Consider the following 22,868-nt stretch of genomic DNA (forward strand, 5'->3'; position numbering starts at 1 on the left):
AAAACGAATAACTTCCACATGGTGTCATGTTTCGTCGTGGTAGTTTTGTCTTATCTGGCTGAATAATTCAAATGCTCCACGTGCATAACAGCAGACGGAGTGATGGGCACACACCCAGGAGACAAACACAGACCTTTATCGCTATAAACACCACAGAAGATGCGCGATAGAAATCACAGTAAGAATGTATCCTCACGAGAATACGCACAACCGTGAGCAAATAAAGATAATTTATGAGATGATGTGGCATAAAATGAATACACCGACCGTCAGTGTAGTCCTGACTGTACGTGCGTGTGGCGATGCCGTCACAGCTACGCACGGAGGAAAGCGGCGCTGCCATTGGAAAATATTTCCAGGGCGGCTGGCCGCTTAAGTGCCCTCCCATCCGCTTCACACATTATCCTGTCAACCAGAGGTTACACCGACAGGGCTCCGGGCTCGCAAAAATGCGATTAAGTATAAACACCCAGCTAGTTATAAAGGTTTTGGGCTTCGCAAAATCCCACCGGATTTAAAGGAGGAACGCGTATGAGCCGGAGCGACCTCACTGTTTTCAAGGTTTTCTGTGGAGGTTGTTGGACGGGACAGCGGAGCATCGACTGAGGTGAGTCCGATAAGTCAAGTTGGAAAACTGGCGAATCTGTTTTTTCACCTTTAGGTTTCCAAGCAAATGCGTTCAATCCGCTCTAATCAATATTTATTCGTCGACATGGTCAGTGTGGTGATCATTGCCAGGCCGGTGCTTGCTCCTGTTAAGTAAGCCTGGCTGTCTGTGGAGGGTACAGGATGTTATCGTGCGATGGCTGTTGCCGCGATTGTTCCACACTGGAGATAAATAATTATATAAATCTTTACGCCATGTGGTTTTAGGTGAGTGCGCGTTTAGTGGTGATAACCAGGCCTGGTGTCGCCTGCTCTGCTCCATCAGGTTTCCGGCTCTTCGCTCTACTTCCCCATCTCAGAGATGCTGCCCTGCTTGCGGAGAGTCCTGCGGCCTGCCTTCTCTCTCAGAGCCGGGACTGGTCTGACCGGAGCCGCGCTCAAAACCCACCAAACGCCCGCCCTAGCATCCCCGGTGCAGCTCGCCTCGGAGACCCCGCTCTCCGTGGTGGTGCAGCGGTGTCACCTGGGCACACACCCCCTGAAGGAGCCGATGGAGCCCCTCAACTCACCCCGAGGAGCCAAGGAGTTTATTTATAGCCTTCATCCGTCTGAGCGCACCTGTCTGCTCAGAGAGCTGCACAGGTTCGAGTCCATAGCTATTGCTCAAGGTATGTGATGCATTACATGTGCTTTTATATATGTGTCCAGTGTGACACCCGCCCACCCCCTAAGCTGTGCTTTAGCATGAATCTTTATGTGAAACAGTTCATGCTAGTCATATGTAACAGCTATTTTTTTTTAAAAAAGTCGTCCTTTCTTTTTAAGTTTTGCTTGATATCAGTTGTTTTTGGTCTTAATGATCAAAGGAGGTGTGCCTTGGTTGCATCTATTATTCATCGCTGTATCCCTGGATACAGTGTGTGATGACAAGGGTTACCTCTGGGGTTACAAATATTCAGCCTTCAGCTTTATTACCATTGACATCTGGCTTAAAGGATGAAGTCACCTGTAGAATTAGGAGTGTGCTGTTCTTAAAGCAGTACTCCCATTTTAACACTTCTGAAGCATGGTGGAGGATTGGCAGCTTCTAATAAATCCTTCATAACTTCCTTACGAAGAGCTGTTAATCATGAGGAAATGGCCCGACTCTTTCCTGACCCCTGATCTCTAAATTCCCACTTTGGCATTTTGACACCTTGACCCCCCCAAAAAAGAAGCTCTCTTATAATGTAACGAACCTTGTTGACATTGAGACTTTTTCCTGATTGATTATCTTTCTTATGTGATAATGGTAGCGATCTCTTCCAGGATCCAGAGAATATAAAAATAGTCTCAGTCAAATGCAGCAGTTTTCATCAGTCTCCAGATCTGGAACTAATCAAATAGCCATAGCAGAGTGTGCATCGGCCTGCACTACCACTATCAAAATACAGCAGTAGGTGTATCTTTTAGACCAGAGGTTTGGCATTTGGGCCACCACAATACGCCAGAGCCGCTTCAGTGTTCCTTGACTTTGTTTTTCCAACACTTTAAAAAAAACACAATGCATTTTTACAGGCACCCCCATTTCATTTGTCTGCAGTCTCTATGGTCCACGATTAGTAGTTAGGCCACAATGTGTTTGAGTCACACAACTGTTACACGTGTCTTCTCAGTTCAAAGACATGTAAGTTTGTTGTACTGGAAAGTCCAAAGTGCTTTTGAGTGTGAATATGAGTGTGAGTGACTTTCCTCTTGGGTCCTCTGGTGGACTGGTGATTTGTCTTCTCTCATGGGTGAGACAGTGCTTCTGCCAAAAAAAGTGTTGCAGAAAAAAAGTGGCTTGATATGTTCAGCCAAGCAAAGAGGACTGAGTCAGAGAACATGTTTTTTTTCTCAGGCTTATACAGTGAGGTCAACAATTTGTTGGACAAAGACACATATTTGCAGTTTTTGTGAATCTAAAGTCAAACAACAGAAATTAAACTGCAGACTATTAGCTTTAATTTAAGGGGTTTAACAGTAATTTTGCATCAACTTTTTATAAACTGTCGCCTATTTTTAGAGGGTCAAAAGTAATTGGACAACTGAATAACAAGTAGTTTCACAGCCAGGTCAGGCCGGTTCCCTGTCGGTGTTATGAAAAATGAGGCAGAATAATATCTGCCATTGTAGTCTGATATATGAAGTTGATTCAAAGTGTTGAATTTGTATTTTATAGCTTTTTGCAGAAATTTTAGACATGAGGCCCAAAGACAGTGTTGATGCATGTGAGGGAAGACATCATTGGACTGAAAACCCAAAATACATCTATCAGAGATAGCAATAACTTCTGAAGTTTCTAAATCACAATGTTGTTCATACTTGAAAAGAATGAATGCATTAATATAGCACTTTTCTAGGCTCCCAAAGCACTTCACAATACCACTATTCATTCACACACTGGTGGAGGCAAGCTACAGTTGTAGCCACAGCTGCCCTGGGGCAGGCTGACAGAAGCGAGGCTGTCATAACGCACCATCGGCCCCTCTGGCCATCAACAGTAGGTGAAGTGTCTTGCCCAAGAACACAACGACCGAGACTGTCCGAACCGGGGCTCGAACCAGCAACCTTCCGGTTACAAGACGAACTGCCAACTCTTGAGCCACGATCGCCCCACTGAGCGATTAACTAGCTTAGCAATACTAAAATGCCTGAAAGACTACAGAAGACAACTAAAGTGCATGATCACAGAATTATTTCCATGGTAAATGAAAACAACGGCATCTAACAACGGCATCTAACCAACTCTCAAAGAGTTAGGTTCATCTTGTCAAGGTTTACAAGGAAGTGAGTCTTTTATTAATGTGAGTACAGAGGCGAACAAAGTGCAAACCACTGGTTACACTCAAGAAAAAGAAGACCAGACTAGACTTTGTCAAAAAATATCTAAACAAGCTTGCACAGTTCTGAAAAATGTCTTTGGATCATCTGTCAAACCTTGTGGAAGCAGTGGTATGACATGGGCATATTGCTTACAGTGTAACCAGGTCAGTAGTTTTTATTTTTGATTTCACTTTTAGTAGGAGCAGCAGGAGAAACTGTGACGTGTACAGGGCTGTAGTCTCTGCTCAGATCCATCCAAATGCTGTGAAAGCGATCAGTCTGCATTTCACATTATAAATGGGTAATGAGCCAGAGCATACTGCAAAAGCAACCATTGAGTTTGTCAAGGCAATGAAATGAGGTATTCTTCAGTGGCTAAGTCAGTCACCTGATCTCAATCCAACAGAGGATGCTTTCTAGTTACTGAAGATCTAAGCTTTATGCAGAAAGACCCACAAACAAGCAGCAAATGAAGCTGGGTGCAGTAAAGGCCTGCCAGAACATCTCAAGGAAGGAAACGACATTTAGTGATGTCCATGGGTTCTAGACTTAAGGCGCTATTGACTGCAAGGTGTTTTTCATCCAAGTATTAGAGGCAGTCTTCATATTTAAAATTATGTTAGTTTCATTATACTGTGAAAATGAGGGACTCTGTATAAAAATAGCTGTAATTCCTAAAGATTTCATGCAACATTTTTGTAGAAACTGTTTGAATGAAAGTGTCAAATCTTGCTTGTTAGATTCAGAATTGTTTTGTCAATGTCCAACACATTATACCACATAATCTTGATAGATTTTTTTCCCATTTTTAAGCTAAAGTCTTCTGGTTCTGCTTGATAATAACTAATCATTGGCAGACTTGAGTTTCTCAAATTGTTATGAATTTAATCAAAACTGGGACTTTTTGGTGCCTCTGGTTTACCATACACAGTTCATAATGTCTCCTATCTCTCAACATGTCTCCCCATGTTAGAAGGTTACCATGGTTGTTTTTTAGTCCATTGTACTCCAGAAGTGTAGCGCTGAGGCATGACTTGGGTTCTGTGAAACGTAGCAATGACATTATAAGTTTATATGAGAAGGAGGCGGTGTGCTGATGATCTGCAACGAGTGGAGACAGAAAGAAATGGGTCGATCAATACAGGAGAAGAGAGGCTGGGAATGAGGAAAAACATGAGCGATGGCGATGAGGTTTTACAGCATACGAAGCTCTCTGGGAGCACCCTGCTGTCACCCATCATATTCCTCTCGGGAATAAAGTGCAGAGTCAGTTCTTAAAATAAATATTCTATGTTTTATTTAATAGCTTCGTGTTTTAATCTTTGCCAGTCACAATTATAGCGTCACAAAACTACAGCTAGATATCAGAAACTCTGTTGAGGCTCCTTGCTTTTTTGTCTCTGTTATTAATATCGGTTTTAAAAATTAGAAATGCTGCACTAGCCTCAGGACTGTGGAACAAAGTATGTGCCATGTACGTATTTTCAGGGAAGCTACGTTTACTCTCCTGGCTGGTGATGGAGAAATGATTTCCATGATAATGCACACACTGCGGGCAGCTCCAGAGTTGTTTAACCTTTAGAGAAAAAGTCAGAATAAACCAAAAATGTGTGCAAGTGTCACATCTGTACCACATCTTCTCGCTCTGGCATCTTCGGAGAAGCAAATAACCAGCTGTTGGACTGTTGTTGTCTCTTTAAAAGAGGAAATAAAAGAAAAAATAAGTCATTACAAAAAATATGCTGTAAATATACATAAAAATTCAAAGAGGGAGAATGTTGCAGAGATAGATAGATATTACTGTTCTCCAAAAGTACATTATTATCTATACGCCTGCAGATGAAGAAAATCACCTATTTCACCACTCATCAAATCTTAAAGGTAATACCGATTCATGTTTCTCTTGAACGATTATGATACTTGCAGGTTATCTTCAGCTTTCATTTAAATGGCACATATCCTAGAATTCCAAATCCTCTCAAAATAAACTAGAATGAGGTGAGAAGACACAGAAGCCAGTGTTTGTGGGGCCTGCCTGACTGGAGCCTGCTGACATCCTCACCTTCGCTCTATAAAAACCCTGAGGGATTCTCTTACATACTGTGGATGCAGGCTGCAGTCTAGCTGAATCTGTAATTGCTTGGACTGGTCGACGGTCTCCCTGACTGCTTTGCTGGCAGGTAGGTTGAGTTTTTTGACAGGCTTATGAGCATCCATCATTATGCCACTTCCAGTCTGTGGGACATTTGACGCCAAACCCTTACTTTCCATTTTCCTGACACTCACATACGGGCTGGTTGACTGGTAAGGGTGCTGGGTGTCTGCCTGTGAGTCGCACTTGCTGACTTATCTTAGGACCAGCCAGTCCTCTGGGTTAATGGAGTGTGCTGCGGTAGATTCATGGTGGTTGCGGCCATATCGACTGGATGTGTTTTCCGCTGAGATGGATCGTTATATTGAATTCAGTTTATATTTTATATTTGAAAATGCTTGCCTCAAGAGCAACAGATTCATACTGCATGCACAGTTTGCTTACATATTGAGGCTTGAAAGCAAGAAATGTCATCCCAAGCTTTATATCAGTGGTATTTATCAACACTTAGGTCAAAACCTCTACAGAGATGCTGTAATGTCCTATAGACAATAAAGCTGTAAGATTTCTCCTCATCTCAGTTTTAAACAGATTGTATTAAAGAGATGAGGATGCTGTTTAGAATGCTTTAAGCCTTTCGGCCATTATCATTAGGGTAAAGCTGGGTAGCTGCTAACCAACCCAGCTAGCTTGAGTAGATACTTTTGGCCACTTCCTTATTTTCTCCAGTGGATCTGCATGTTTGATTTGGCACAGATTTTATGCCAGATCCCCTTCATCCAGGTTTGAGACCAGTTCAATAAGGACCGATAATCAGAAAAAATGAACATGATTTATTGATAAACAGAATATAGATTGGTGTCTGGCGGTCAGACTCCAATGGGTCGTCTCGGCAGAACTGAACCCCAGCTGTGAAAGGGATTAGAGCAGGACCCCCCGGAGCCTAGTCCGCTAGTGGTGGATATGAAGGTGGCGTGAATGGAGCTTGAGTGATGAGAGGTGGAGATTGGGAGAAGGTTGGTTGCACAAAGGATAATGACAGATGCGCAATGAGATTTAAAGTACGCGACATGGATACTGAGGAGGTGATTGGAGTAGACCGGTGATGACAAACACCTTGACACCCTGAACTTATGCACAAGCTTCATTACAATGAGTGCACTAGCTTGTGACACGCTGAAGTTGGGTTTGTGTTTCTATCTGGTCTCAAACCAGGGATGTTTTGGTAAATAAGGTAAATGTGTTAACCACTACACCGCTGAGCTGCTTGTTAACAAGGGCCATCCAAAAATGTGCAAAACAAAAGCCTCTCAGTCTTTCACAGCAGCTTTCCTTCTTGAATGACAGTAAAAGTTATCAAAATATGTCAAATCTTTCAGTTTTGTTTTTATGAAACAGAGCAAGAAGTCTCTTTTTTCTTTGTAGATAATTACGCTCAGGTTTTTGCTAAAACATTTTGCTAAAACAGCTAGAGCCCAAACCAATGTATCAGCCAGCTGATATTAGGTGTTTGCCTGTAATGGCTCCATAGTGTAGTGGTTTACACATGCAACTAACAAACTAAAGATCCTTGGTTTGATGCTGAGAGGAGACACAAGTCCATTAGGGTCGTTGTTGTTTAGGAAAAGTGCTGGCTGCTGTGGCAACCCACGGGAGTAAGAGAGTGATTTTGTTAGCTTTTAGCCAATATATCAGCACCAGGAAATTATTTTCATTTATCAATTGATATATCAGAGTTTTAAATCCAATATTGATATCAGTATGAGTCTTAAACATCCTGTCACTTATGTCATTGTGAACTAAAGAGGCAAAGTTTATGATGAGTAATTTTGCTCTCCAAAAATATGTTCAATACATGCATGATGCTCAAATAAACATTTTACAGTGTGCTCATTAAAGAAGTGGAATAAGGATGTGTGTTTGTGCATGTGAAGTAAAGCAGGGTGAAGACAACAGTATGCTATCTGTATAGCATACTGTTGATATAAAAGAGATATAAAAGAGTGCCAGGGAGAGCATTAGGTGTGAGGTCGATGAGAATCTGGGCCGAAGCAGTGAGGAGCGACTGTATGCCCGCTGAATCCCAGCACTGTTTTGTTGCTGTAATGTACCATTACACAGCGTCTCTCTGTGTGTTTACATTCTCTCCTGTTCTGTGAAAATTTTCCGTTTTTACTACTGTAACTATGGTTTTATATGCAAACAAATCTTGTTTCTCAATGTTCAATCCACAATTTTGTTTGCGCTTGATTCTGATGACATTGTTTACATGCATGCTTCTGTTGCCACCTTAAAGGCCTCTTGTTTCTCGGTGTCACAGTGGATGACGACTCATCACAGACGGCTCTTTTCTTACACCCCACTGTATCATATATGAAAAATTTGGACTGAGAAAATCTAAAGCAGCAGCGTTGTATTTTTATTTACAAGGCTCTGCTGCAGTGATTGCCTGCTGACCTCCGTTCCTTGATTCAATTTAAACACAGCACTTACCTTGTCAGGTCGCGGAACATTTTAACATTACCTTTTTGTTGGTTTCACACTGAACTTGGAAAAAATTGATGTAAAATACTTTGCTGTCTAGACATGAAACAAGCTTTAAAAAAAAAACCTGCATTCACTATTTTTACTGGAACAGTTTAAAATATTACATTTGTCTGTCTGCAACTACTCTTGCACATGTTTTTTTTCCACTTGCGTGTATAATGTGTCTTAATTAAAATAATAATAATGATGTGAGGAAAGACAATTAGGAAATTGAAGGGAACTGTAGTTTTTGATTTAAACTTGCATTCATTGATTTTTTTTTAGAGCATATCAAGCAACATTTTTTTTAATTCATATAGTGAACATTTAAACACATGACTGTCTGGTTACATCTGTATATCTGCAGACTCGCCCATTGGTTGGTTTTTATCTCTAAATCTCTGCTTGGGCTGGTTCCTTCTTGTTTGTGTGTCCAGGGTTGAAACCACAACCAGAAAAGCCCACGCTCTCACAATATAATGCAAAGAATTTAAAATACACTGCCCCTATTTCCGGAAATTGCAACCAGTGTTGGGGAGTAACGGAATACATTTACCGCCGTTACGTATTTAAAATACAAAATATGAGTAACTGTATTCCGTTACAGTTACTGTTTAAAAAGGTGGTGTTTAGAATACAGTTACTTTGTTGAAATAAACGGATTACACGGCTGTACTTTCCGGTTTCATATTGTCGCGGGTCAGGAGTGTTTGGGTTTTGTTTGACAGCTACGTTCTGTTGTTCCAGGTGGCAGCGTTACGGTTGACATGGTTACAGGGTGACGCTCTCTCTCTGCGTGTTTCCTGGGTGAGAGAGCGCCTTTTTGTTGTTATGCTAAGCTAATAGGCAGAATGCTACAGGTATAGCTCTAAAGAATGTAGCATCATGGGCAGTGTAGTCCGTGCTTCAGGGAGAATGGACTGTCATACCCGTAATGTATCTGTGAGCGCGAGAAGGGAGAAAAAGGCGAGTGGAAAAGTACAAGTTGTCATCGAGCAAAAACGGGAGCTGGAAACATGTAAATATAATAATACCCACTGCAGCCAAGAAGAGTGCCTGACGAGCCCAGTTGTAAGTACGCAAGTAAGACTCGACTGTACACTGTGTTCGTGTTTTCCTCCGAAACAATAAGTTCCGTTGGAGCAGCCTTTCAAGGCCTCTCTTTGTCTCTCGCAAGCAAAGTTCATTTGTTGTAACTGTTGTAATAATAAAATAGTTTCCTACTACATATTTATCTATCATAATTCTGTTTCTACACTCATTTTATATGAGTGCTTGTTGTTTGTTGTATATTTGCTGCTATGAAAACTCAATTGGCTCTGGGATTAATAAAGTTTCTCTGATTCTGATAATAAATGCAACATTAGCATTTATTTCAAATGCGGTTGTTATAATAAATTATATCCGCTCTCCTTTTATACTTTTGATATACTAAGGGGGTTATCTGGAAAATCAGCAAACTCAAGTTTGATCACGGTTAAAAGTTTGTTGTTTTGGTGTTATTCCCTTTTCTTCTGTCCAAAATTATCACCATTTTCTTTTTACTGTTATAAAATTCTCCTGAGAAAAGTTTACCAGGTGCTTTAATGGAAAATAGTGAATTAACATCTCCACAACTCTCGAGAGAAAAATTTAAGAAGGAGCAATTTGTAGTTAAGGTCTTACTCATGAGGGAATTTAAGGTCTATTCCAGAGGTTTCTGATAGCAAATCAGTTTGGAACAAGAACAAACGGAGAAAGCGGAGGAATGCAGACACTGTGTTAAAGGCTGAATTGTTTAGATGATGGTTAAAAGGATGGAGAGAAGCGCTATACTCTACTAGTAATAATCTGGTGCATTGTGACTCCAGTTTATCAAACAGGAACATCAATAATAATTTCATCATTTTAAGAAAACATTGAAATAAAAGAGAAAGAGAGAACTGAAAAATGAGTTCATGACATCAAAAGAAATTAAAATAGTGAATTAGCCTTTGAGTTATAACCTTTCTGACAACCATTCACCTCAAATAAAGATTTTTTTAAAGAGCATTGTAGCATTGTATTGTAGCAGGAGCATTGTATTGATCAGATTGCATATAGATTTTAGAGTTGTTTCTAAATGGTGTTTGCAAATTTAAATATTAAAAGAACAACTACACGGGGATATTTAGTTATGAAAAATGAAAGTCTGATGTACTGTAATCATTTTTTTCACTGTCTCGTTCAGTAAGCATAGTTTTGAGTTCACTGTTATTGTCATAATAAGATTATTTATTATTAAATCAATAGTACATCCCCATGCAGCAGTGTTGTTTGGCCTGATATTAATGTTCGTAAACTGATACTTGATGGAGAAATTAAATATCAAGCTGTTACAGGAAAGTAATTTCAACTCAGTTCAATTTCATTTATATAGCACCAAGTCACAGTCAATTTATATTGTCCAGTAGAGACAATATAAATGTACTCCTGACAAAAATGTCAGGAGTACAGCGGATGCATGCAAAGATGAGGAGGAGAAGAGAAAAACAGAATCGTTCTGGAGCTCCTCTGGACTTCTGTCATCCTCACTGTTCAGCCACTTTGTGATGTCTACTATATGCCTCGCTTGCCCACAGGGCTGCTGGTGAAGAGATAACACGAGAGGAGATGAGATAGAGGGGAAATTGCCTCCATGGCGCAAAGGAGGGAGACTTAATTGGAGATGCAAAGGAGGCAAGCAAGCGGCGAGAGGATGGGAGACGGCTCGATGATCTTTATGACTTTGCTTTGTTTGTCCCCTCAAGTCTGAGTGCCATCGAATTAAGCTTCCTTTCAAAAACTGGTTCTTTTTGTTTAGCAGCTCTTTCCACGGCACGACTGAAGCAGATTGAATAACAAATAGATGATAAAAGCTTTTATCCTCAATGCACAGGTTACTACATTTCAATGGGGCATCTATATACCTACTATTTTTTATGCTCAATATCTTTTGCCGTCAGACAGCACGGTGATATTTCACTTCACCTTTCATGTTGAAAGGAGAAGCCGTGCCCTCTCACTTCCTTTTTTTACATTGTGTCCATCTTACCTGGGTTAACACAGAGGAGAGCACCTTTGAATTTCTCACACAGTATTATTGTGATGCAAATTCAAACGTGCAGCTGGGACATGGCGCTCCCAGGTGGCGTTTGACCTACTGCGACGAAGCATGATCGCAGCTTACCACATCAGAGGTGCGACGCTGCCATCCTGCTGATGCTCGTCAGTCGAAAGCAGCGCTGATGAATTATTTTGGTTACTGACACATCACAGAGGGAGGCCTGTAACCGTCCTGTGGAAGTTGTCTCTGTGACAGATAATTTATGTACTGAAAACACACCATACATCACACAGATACTCCAGTACTGTGTTTATGGAGTAATTGGATTTTGCTGCCAACAACAGAGGTGCAGCCATTAATAACTAATCAGTCTCAACATGCCAGTAAGACAAAGTAAGTGGTTTTTGGAAACGTTTCCAATCAGCTGCCACGATTCATAGCATGCGTCCCAAACATTAAGCGATACTGGAATCAGTATTACCTTTGAATCAGGTCTTCTTATTGGTTAATTATACTAAACCAGTTTATTGTTGTTTACCACAACAGGCTTTCCATTTCCATAATGAGACTATTGATTTTGCTCACTCTTACTGATGGATCTAATTAGCTGCAGTTAGCTAATTAAACCACTTCAGCTCCCACAAGTGGGTTGAAAGCCTAGTCTAGAGGGTTTTAAATATGTGTTTGATGGCTAAATGCATGCTGTGTTGTTGATGTGTTTAAAGTGTGAAGAAACGAGCACTTAAAGCTCTTTATCCAAACAACAGCAGCACACAGACAGTGAACCTGGCTCAGGTTGTTGAAGCTTAATTGTGCAAAGGAGACAAAAGCTGCTGAACAGTAATAGCATCCAGGATTGGAACTGGGCAAGCACTCCTGCAGCGTTTTACCAACGAACTGTGGTTGGTTAATGACATGCGCTTTGGTCTTTGAATAAAGGCTAATCATCCTGTTTGGATTTAAGATGATGTTGCTGAGCCATCTAGTGGCTGTTTGCTGTGTAAAATCTTCATGCAGCCACTAGATGTCCTCAGACTGTACCAATCCCAGGCACCTGTCCTTCCCGCCCACTCTCACACACACCTGTTCTCACCTGTCCACCTATAGATTCTAAACCTGGCAGTTGGACTTGTTTAGTGCCAGATTTTCTTGTCATTCATGCTCAGTAGGTCACAGATTGTTGATGGCACCCTTTTTCCTGCTTCCCTTCTTGTCAGTTACTTTACCTGCCTAAAGGCTCAAATACATTTGCTGTTTGCTGGAGGCAAATAGCAAAAACAACGTAGTAATATTTTTTCCCACTGCTGTGACCCTTATACTATATGAAGTTGCTTCCTCTTGCAAGTCCTTGTAAAGGAGAAAATCAAGGGTTAGTCTAAAAAAAGGGGAATAAAGTTAAAAATAAAAGACTGTGATGTTGTCTTTCAGCCTGGTGCCAATCTGGAACTTTTATAATTTATACGGGGAGGACAAAAGCGGGGCAGAAAATCACTGCATATGGTTGCTCTTTTTTGTGAAGTCTAGGCAGATGGATCGAGCCATGAATCAAATTATACAGCATCACAGAAGCTCGGGTAATATTATGCACAGCGGGATGTGTTTGACATTCAAGGTGGTGTTTGTTGTGGCCAGCCTGTCCATTTCATGACGAGGTCAAAAGCTTAAAAGACAAGGATGGAAAAAATGTCTTTTTCACAAGGTATCACAACCTCTCAAGACACCGCATATTTACCTTTTGTCTTCTCTAAGCAGCTTTTCTCTTTGCTTTTGTTATTCCATGCTTTACTTTTGTACTCGGATGAGAATGTCTCCTTGGTTTCTACCTGGCCCCTTAGAGATATATCTGGCTGACTGTGGCTGCCGATTCCCCCATAATGCTCAAGTCAGCACTTGCTTATCAAGGTTAATTTCTCTCCGGCCCTGTATTTGCTGGTTTGCTGCTTTGGCTTTACTGCTTTAAGCAACTCGCTAACCTTGGTTTTCCTCTGTGAAATAGAATTTAAATGACCATTTAGCTGCTAAATATTTCACAGTTTTTACAAGATAACTTTGAACTTGGTGCATCTGTGCTTTTTGTTGGTTTTTTTAGTGTGCAGGCGTCTTTTTGGTTGCCTGCTGTGTCTGGAATCAGTGGTTAAAAGACAAGCAGTGAAAGCAGGCCAAACAAAAGCCAAACAATGAGCTGAAAGATGGTAAAATGCTCTTTATGAGCTGGAGGGGAGCACGAGAATATGTAGCTAAGACTTTAGTTATTTAAGAAAAGTATTGATTATGTCAGCTTGCACTTTTTGACATTTTTCAGATTAAAATTTTGATTTATTACAAATGTGTTTGATAGTTTACGTCACATGCTTTAAATATTTAAGACCAATTTGTTGCATAGTGGACATAAATATGACCTTACTGGCTAAAAAGCTAAAACTATCACTGCAGTTGAACTGCTGTGCACCTGCACAGACAAACCACACTTCACGGCACAGGTTCAACAAGTTGCTGGAAACATTCCTCAGAGATTTTGGTCCATACTGACTTGACAGCTGCACGTCCATGATGTTAATCTTCTGATCCATCACATCTGCAAGATGCTCCACTGGATTGAGATCTGGTGACTATGGAGGCCATTTGAGTACAGTCACTCAGTGCCATGTTCAAGACTCAGTTTGAGCTGATCTGAGCTTTGTCACATGGTACAATGTGGTCATAAAGGGATGGACATGTTCATCAACACTACTTGGTTTGGCTGTGGCGTTTACATGTCGTTCACTCCAAAGTGTGACCTCAGTATCTGGATGTCTGCAGAAATTGAGACTCAGTATTTTTCCAATCTTCTGTTATTGCATTTTGCTTGAGCCCATGTGAACTGTTCTCTCCCAACAGGAGTGTTTTTTGCTGCTGTAGCCCATCTCTTTAAAGTATACCCGGGTTGTAACAAGAGGTTATTTGAGTTACTTTTGTCTTCCTATCACTTTGAGGCAGTTGTTGCCACTCACTGGATATTTCCTCTTGTTCAGACCGTTCTCTGTAAACACTAGAGAGAGTTCCACTGGAAAATCCCAGCAGTTTCTAAATTACTCTGTCTGGAACCAACAATCACATCATGTTCAAAGTCACCTTTCTTCCCCATTGTGATGCTTGGTTTGAACTTCAGCAGGTCGTTTTGTCCCAGTCTGCATGCCTAAATGCACTGAGTTGCTGCTTTGCGATTGGCTGATAAGATACTGGAGATAAGGGCGGTTGAACAGGTGTACCTGACGAAATTGCCACTTAATGTTAAGCACAGGTAAAGCCGTTGTACACTGCTTCCAATGTGAACTTTTGGGCGATCAAAGGCAAAATTGAAACTGCACTTCCTGCTTTCCTTCTCTTCTCCAGTGGTTTTCCATTTGTCGGGGATCTTTGCAGGGATTGGTGATGGTTTTGTCTGTTTCTGAGTTTTCTTTCAGGGCTTTCCCAGCTCCCTAAATTGGCACTGAGGAAACAGAAAGCTGTATTTCTTTTTCTACCTGCCATTTAGAGTTCAATGAGCTCAGAGGGAAAAAAATACTCTTCTGAAATATAAGTCCTGGATTATGCATCTGCTTGTGTAGGTTCATGCTCCAGTGCTTTGTGTTTTCTTCTCGCAGAAGTAAACTGACAGGGTAATTCTGCGTTTAATGAGAAACTACTCATTGTTTTCTCTCAGCAGACATTCGTGTTGTGATATGACATTTAGAAGTTCCTCCCGCGAACACATAGTAGGGGTTGCTAAAGGCCAATACTGTCGTCCTCAAATTGGGCAAAACTGAAATAGTCTCACAGATCATGTTGAAAACAAAAGCTGAGGACTCTTTTTTTTTTTTTTTCTGGACGGCATTGGGTCACTCAGAATTCTTTTGGCCTAAATAGTTGGCAGACATGCGCTCCCAATGGCAAGTAAACAGCTTTGGGATGGCTGTGGCTCAGGTGGTAGAGCAGATCAGCTACTGATTGGAAGGTGGTGGTTCAATTCCTGGCTTCCCCAGTCTGCATGCCAAATATCCTTGAGTAAGATACTAACCCCAAATTGCCCTGCTATGCGTTCATTGGAGTGTGATTATGTGAGAATGTTTATTAGTTGCACTTGAGTTTAGAAGTGCAGGGATGAATGAGGCGTGTTGTATAGAGTGCTTTGAGTACTCTGGGAGAGTAGAAAAGCAGTCAATTTCATGATACCTTCTCCGACATTCAATGGATTAATTCTAACATTCAGAAGCATATTGCAGGGCACTAAAAGTTAAAGAAAAATATTATTATTATTGATATTTCTTTGAGTATTTAACTCATTGTCTTTTACTTTTTATGATACCTAATCTTCATCCTTCTGTAGACTAATTTCATCTTTGTTTGCACCTTTAAAAAGTGCCCCCCTCCCCCAAGGAAGAAAAAATCGTTCCCATTTTGTGTTTGCTAATGACTGTCCTGTCCACGAGGTCCACATTCTTTGTGCTGTGTAATTTCCTCTCTCCTGTCTCATATATCATAGGGGAATAGCAAGGTGCTGTGCAGCTGATGAATGGCTCCAGCCTTCAATTGTTCCTCTTCTGCTGAACCTTTGTTCTTTCTCTCCCAGACACACACACACACACACACACACACACACACACACACACACACACACACACACACACACACACACACACACACACACACACACACACACAATTCAATGACATAGATTCATACAGAAACACGTCCCTCTGGAATCGAGACTCTCTCCAATAATGTTTTAGTACATAATATGCGAGACATGCACACTAACAGAAACAGGTACATACACACACAACACTGCATTGAACTACCGTGTGCAGAATTGTCCTTGCAGTAGTTGTTGCTTTACCCTCTCAGAGTAAAGCCGAAATTCACAGTGCCTGTATTTGTCATTTCTACACACAAAAATGAAATGCAGAATGGACTGACAGACATTTATTCAACTTATTTTTTCCTGTGGCTGAGGCTGTTTGCCTTTTTCCTTTCTTCATACTTATCTCCCATTTACAAAACTAAGCTCTTCACACGTTGGTTTCATACTGTACCAGCACCGAGAGAGTGTGGCCATTTGTCAAAGCAAAACAAAGACAACACACTGCGAGCTCCTCTCGCCTTCTTCTGAGATCACAGCAACACTCTCATAGAGGGAGGAATAAAGCAGCAAAACAAAGCAAATAATCTGTGGGTTGAGCCAAACCAGCTACCACTTATGCAAGGACTTTTGAAATATAGAGCAAATTCAAAGTAGTACCTTTTTTTAGATTTAGGATTTACTGGAAATTCGTGTGAATAAGTGACAGAGTTTTAGAGTTTACCAAATTCACACAGGTGTTATACCTGATCTTGCAAACAGCATCATCTGTGACCAGAATGCTGAAATGTGTAGTCTGTTTATTGTTATGTTATGGTATCTAACCAGATTCTTACTCTGGATGGCATTACCTTGGCCTCCAGTAACACTGTGAGGAACCTTGGAGTCATTTTTGACCAGGATATGTCCTTCAACGCACATATTAAACAAATATGTAAGACTGCGTTCTTCCATTTGCGCAACATCTCTAAAATTAGAAATATCCTGTCTCAGAGTGACGCTGAAAAACTAGTTCATGCATTTATTACTTCCAGGCTGGACTACTGTAATTCATTATTATCAGGATGTCCAAAAAACTCACTGAAAAGCCTTCAGTTAATCCAAAATGCTGCAGCAAGAGTACTGACAGGGACTAGAAAGAGAGAGCATATTTCTCCTGTTTTGGCTTCCCTTCATTGGCTTCCTGTTAAATCCAGAATTGAATTCAAAATCCTGCTCCTCACATACAAGGTCTTAAATAATCAGGCCCCATCTTATCTTAATGACCTTGTAGTACCATATCACCCTATTAGAGCACTTCGCTCTCGCTCTGCAGGCTTACTTGTTGTTCCTAGAGTATTTAAAAGTAGAATGGGAGGGAGAGCCTTCAGTTTTCAGGCCCCTCTTCTGTGGAACCAGCTTCCAGTTTGGATTCGGGAGACAGACACTATCTCTACTTTTAAGATTAGGCTTAAAACTTTCCTTTTTGCTAAAGCATATAGTTAGGGCTGGACCAGGTGACCCTGAATCCTCCCTTAGTTATGCTGCAATAGATGTAGGCTGCCGGGGGATTCCCATGATGCATTGAGTTTTTCCTTTCCAGTCACCTTTCTCACTCACTATGTGTTAACAGACCTCTCTGTATTGAATCGTATCTGTTATTAATCTCTGTCTCTCTTCCACAGCATGTCTTTTATCCTGTCTTCCTTCTCTCACCCCAACCGGTCGCAGCAGATGGCCGCCCCTCCCTGAGCCTGGTTCTGCCGGAGGTTTCTTCCTGTTAAAAGGGAGTTTTTCCTTCCCACTGTCGCCAAAGTGCTTGCTCATAGGGGGTCATATGATTGTTGGGCTTTTCTCTGTATCTATGAAGCGCCTTGAGGCGACATTTGTTGTGATTTGGCGCTATATAAATAAAATTGAAATTGAAATTTATGTGTAAACACAGTCTTTATCAGATGGAGCTGATTCTGCTTCGTAGTCATAGTTAGCGACTTATTACGACCCATTCAACGTTCCCATCACTCTTATCTTTTGAAATTTAAGTCTCTCAGCAGCTCAGGGGGATTTGAGGCTCCATTTGATCAATATAGGAGAGTTCTGGGGGCAACAGAGAGCCATGTCAGCTATCAGGGCATAATAAATGGCTACGTGAAAAATCATTGCGGGAATCTGTCCCTCTTTAATATTTATTTCTTTTTTTTATTTGAGTGCTGATGTGTAGTGACTCAGCTGTGCTTTCATTTTCTCTCATTGTTTTTAAAGTGATGAGAAAATGCAGCAGGTACGGACTGCTGGTTGGAGCTGAAATGATGTTTAATACACTATTTCTTCCATCGGCACGATCACGGCCTGCGCTGTGCGCATGAGAACTTCATGCCTACTGGTGCAGAACTGAGCCAGACACCTCAAAAGCTGATAATATTTTAATTTTGTGGATTTGGGGATTATTGATACCTGATAACTGAAGTTGGGCTTTACATTAAATAAATAATAAGTAAAAGCGGCTTCTTACTGTTATTTTGTACTACCACCATCTTGTTTGTTAAGTTGGGGTTGGTGGTGCTGATTCAAGCTTTCAGTCTGACTTGAGGCAGGCGTTTTGGTTTAAAATCTGCATTGGTAACTCAGTAATTCTGATTTCCAGCTTCAAATTGAACCCACCAAGACAGTCAGCACTTTTTCCAGGGGTGCATCTAAAAGGGGGGCACCGGGGTCCAGACACCTCAAAATCTGATAATGTTTTAATTTTGTGGATTCGGGGATTATTGATACCTGATAACTGAAGTTAATGGGCTTTACATTAAATAAATAATTTAACTATGTGTTATTCTCTAAGGAAATGCAGTCTACACACAAAATTGCTACACTTCGTTCTTTTTTAATTCTTACTAAGTTTTTTGTACCACCACCATCTTGGATTGTTAAGTGGGGTTGGTGGTGCTGATTCAAGTTGTAGTTCTGACTTGAGGCGGTGTTTCACTTTAAAATCTCGTCTGGCAACTCAGAAATTCTGATTTCCAACTTCAAATTGAACACACCAAGAGAGTCAGCATTTTTTCTAGGGGTGCATCTAAAAGGGGGGCACCGGGGGCCAGACATGCCCCAGCTTCCAAAATTTAATTACCACCCCAGTACCCCCAATGATATTAACCTGGGATACTGTAAATAGGACATTGCAATAAGAGAATAGTTTCATATTAATTATTTCTGCTAATTTAGATAATGAACATAAAATATAAAATCTATTTATAGACTATGCTATATAATAATACTTTTCTAATTAATAAATTAAGTATAATTTTTATTTTTTCCATTATGTTTTTATTATTATGGGGTGGCTGTAGCTCAGGTGGCAGAGCAGGTCAGCCACTAATCAGAAGGTCAGTGGTTCGATCCCAGGCTGCCTCCTGGCTACATGCCAAATATCCTTGGGCAAGATGCTAACCCCATGTTTGCCTACTGGTGGTGGTCAGAGGGCCCGGTGGCGCCAGTGTCCGGCAGCCTCGCCTCTGTCAGTGCGCCCCAGGGCAGCTGTGGCTACAATGTAGCTTGCCATTGCCAGTGTGTGAATATGGGTGAATGACTGAATGTAGTGTAAAGCGCTTTGGGGTCCTTAGGGACTGAGTAAAGCGCTATACAAATGCAGGCCATTTACCATTTATTCCTTTATATTTTAATATATATATTTTGATGCTAATACGTGACACAAATTAACTTGCAGTGCATAATTTGCAACATTATTTTACAATATTTTGCTTCTTTGGCTTCATTTAACAAAATACTTAACAAAGTACAAAAAGTTCCCCAATACAAAACAATTTTTATGTTGGAACCACTGCATCTTATTTAATAGGGAGGTGATGAGCCTAAAAGTCATGCCGAGTGTTTTCTAATGCAGATTTAATGCTGTATCAGTTTCGGATCGGTTGCCCCCATTTCTGAATATAAGACAAATCCTTGAATCAGTCCCTCTTTTTGCTTGGGTATAATATTTAAAGCTATTAAATAATTCTACATGCACAAACTTTAAAAAAAAAAGAGAGATAATAAATGTTTCAAGTCTTTATCCAAATATCCTGAAGATCAGTCTCTGCGTGGAAGGAAATCGATTCATTAGATTTTTTATTTTATTTAGATTTTTTTTTTTTTCAAGTTTTGAGATGTTACAAATAAAGCAGCCAACGGAAGGAAGGCTGAGACAGAGCCATGCTAAATGAGCAGTATGAGCCCTTCACATCACATGACCTGACACTGCACCGGCGTCAGCTGAGGACTGATTCAGCTGACCTTCACCACTTTGATTTATGTGCAATTCATCCATCTGACGCTGGTGGGTATTCACCAGGGAGCAGATAGTTTTAGGGTGGTGTTAAACACTGCTTTGAAATATGAAAAAGTGGGGGAATATCGTTAAAACACTGATGCATCTTTCTTTACTGAAAAGTTCCATTTTCTAACAAATGTTAGTGTTGTAAGGCAGGTGAGGATAACTCACCTGTAAGGTTTAATGGTTACTGCCTCACTGATGTTGATGATCATTGAAAGCTCTTCAATTAAATCCTGAAGCAGCCCCTGGATGAGCAATAAATGGAAACAAATGGTTTCTGGAAGGAAGTAAACCATCCATGTGGATAAGAGCTCCATCTCTTGTAGTTGGATGGTTGATGCCTGTGGAAGCAACATAATTGTCCAGAAACTTGGAAAATGGGATAATAATATTTCTTTATACACAAACTAGAAGCATTGACAGGTCAGTGTGTGTCTGTGTATGCACTTTGCTGATGAACATCTGTTGTGAGCTGCATGAGCCGGGAGTTGAACTGAAGACTGTAGAGCTCATAATGTCACACTGAACATGGGTGGCAGTGGGTGTGGGGGAGGCACACAGGGTGGAGGAAAGAAGGCAGAAAGCTATCTTTAGTTTCCCGTTCATTCTGTGATCGACTGGGTTCCGTTTTTAAACTTCTAAACTTAACTGTAACATAAATAAATCCATTAAGTGACTGAAAATTATTAAATTGTGCTCAAACTTTTTTTTTGTTCTAATTAAGTAAAAACAAAAGTTAATAGTTTTCTCCAAGGTCCAAGGAGGGAATGAAGGAGTATGTTTGTTTGGAGTTTAATCACCTTCACTACTAATAATCCAAACCTTTCCAGCCTGGTTTACCCTGCAGTGGTGCAATAACACCTGGAAATGACAGAGCAGACTTCATTATGTGGACTAACATTTCCACTGATCTCATGGCAATAAATCCAATTTCACTGGACCTGCAGAAGAAGTCCTCTTGTCTTGTGTCTTTAGCCTTAGAACCAATTTAATTATCTATTTCTCTACAGCAGGTCATTGTGCTGCATCACAGTTCAGTGGCTGTTGAGTAAATGTGGCATATAGTCTGACAGTAATTTTACTCTACAATCCAGGCTCGCAGATAGAGGTTGCATCCCATTAACTTCAGTTTCAGTTCAGCTGTGCTGTCGCAGTATCAAAGTTTAATGAAATCTCAGTAAACTTTGTATTTGTATGTTGTGTGTGTCAGATATTTGAATCTTTGGGTCTCGGCTCTAATTGTTTGGCGCCACGTGCATTCACGCTAATCAGTATGATGGCGAGTCTCCCGATAAGCTTGTTTGGCAACAGTTATTATATTTCAACATCACTTTAACCCTTATTTTGGAAGCAGCCAGGCTACTAAGAAAACCAGCTGGTGCTCACACATCACCTCTTTTCTCACTTCCCTTCACAAGCTTCCAGAGAAATTCATAATCCACTTTTAACGTTATAAATAACATATGAAGTCCTGCATGGCCTACATATAGCAGAGTTATATAGAGACCTTATTCTAATCGTTGGCGTCTCCGATCATGTTATCTGAGTCTTTTAAACCCTTTTGTGCTCTTATTTTGAAACTAGAGGTGATCACAGTTTTGAGGTTGTAGCTTCTAAACTTTGAAGTGACCTTCATCAGCCTATCTGTGGTTTGTTATAACTGCTAAAAGCTATTTTTAATAGGTTAGCTTTTTCTTTAATCTGTCTCCCATCATTTTTGTCCATTTAATATGTGTATGCAGGCATGTAGGCCTGTAAGACTGTGTTTTACTGTGAGTCTATATCCACAAATCCATATATATTTGTTCAGTCGAGGGAGGTGTGGTTTCTTTTCTCTTCGCTCCTCTCATGTCATGTTTCTTGCATGCCTTCCTTCTTCTTTTTCTCTGCTTTTATGTTTTGCCATCTATGAAGTGTCTCTCAATTATGCTGACCGTTCTCCTCAATAGAAATGTTTTTCTTTAATATTTGTTTTCTTCTTTTTCCAGGACAGCTGGAAATTGCACCACCCACTGCAGCACAGTTAAGATATGGTAAGAGGTCCTTTTGTTCTTGGCAGATATATTTACTCCTCAATGTGTCTCTGTATATTTTATCCTTTTCATTTTACAAGATGAGTAAAATTGCTCACTAATCTTTTAGGACATGCCTCATTTAACAGTCAGTCAGTTTAGGAAAGTTAATTAGGACCAGTTTAATTAATGGCTCATTGTGAATGTGTTGTTTCCGTGAATTGTCCAAAGGAAAGGAAAAACCCCTGTTTATGGACCTAATGGATCCAAATTGAATCTAATAAGGAGTAAAAAAGTCTCTGAGTCTGAGGTCATAATGACTTAAATGTAAAATCAGTGGTTTTTTGAGGTTATATAAGAGAAAAAACAACAAATTGGTGGATTGAATTTATGTGTAAACTTAGAATTAATAAATAAAATTAGATAGGAGCAGGTTTGCAATTGAATTCCTTGTTATTCAGCGTAATAGTGTTTTATGAATGTGGCTGCAGAGCGGCCACATGCATAGTACACCAGAGGTGGAGAAGAAGAAAACTCGTAGGCATTCCCGTGCAGAGTGTCAGACTCAGGATATGAGTATCTATGCTTTATTATCTGAGAACTTTACCAAAGAAGTTAAAACAAGAAGGAAAGAGACAACGCGACTTGATAAAACTACGTCTTCTTCCTTCTCACCTCAAGTGTCACCTACTGATCTGATGTCTGAGCTCTAACACACGAGGACGTGCATTAACATGCACCAACAACAGCTGGTTATGAGCTAACATTAAGCCAGCTAATATTGTGTGATAAACAGTTTGATTGCATTTTCATATCATATG

General features: G+C 40.5%; 1 protein-coding gene across 1 annotated transcript in view; it reads left to right on the top strand.

Moving 5' to 3' along the window:
• Positions 1-357: 357 nt before the first annotated feature.
• LOC102786671 (transmembrane protein 65) overlaps positions 358-22,868 on the top strand; it is a 43,206-nt gene continuing 20,695 nt past the window's right edge. The window contains exons 1-3 of the mRNA XM_006795865.3: positions 358-607; positions 932-1,274; positions 22,024-22,068. Of these exons, the coding sequence (XP_006795928.2) occupies positions 968-1,274; positions 22,024-22,068 (352 nt within the window). The 5' untranslated portion in view covers positions 358-607; positions 932-967. The remainder of the gene's footprint in view (positions 608-931; positions 1,275-22,023; positions 22,069-22,868) is intronic.

This window comes from Neolamprologus brichardi, chromosome 11 (genome assembly GCF_056152115.1).
Source record: "Neolamprologus brichardi isolate AB-2024 chromosome 11, ASM5615211v1, whole genome shotgun sequence".
NCBI lineage: Eukaryota > Metazoa > Chordata > Actinopteri > Cichliformes > Cichlidae > Neolamprologus > Neolamprologus brichardi.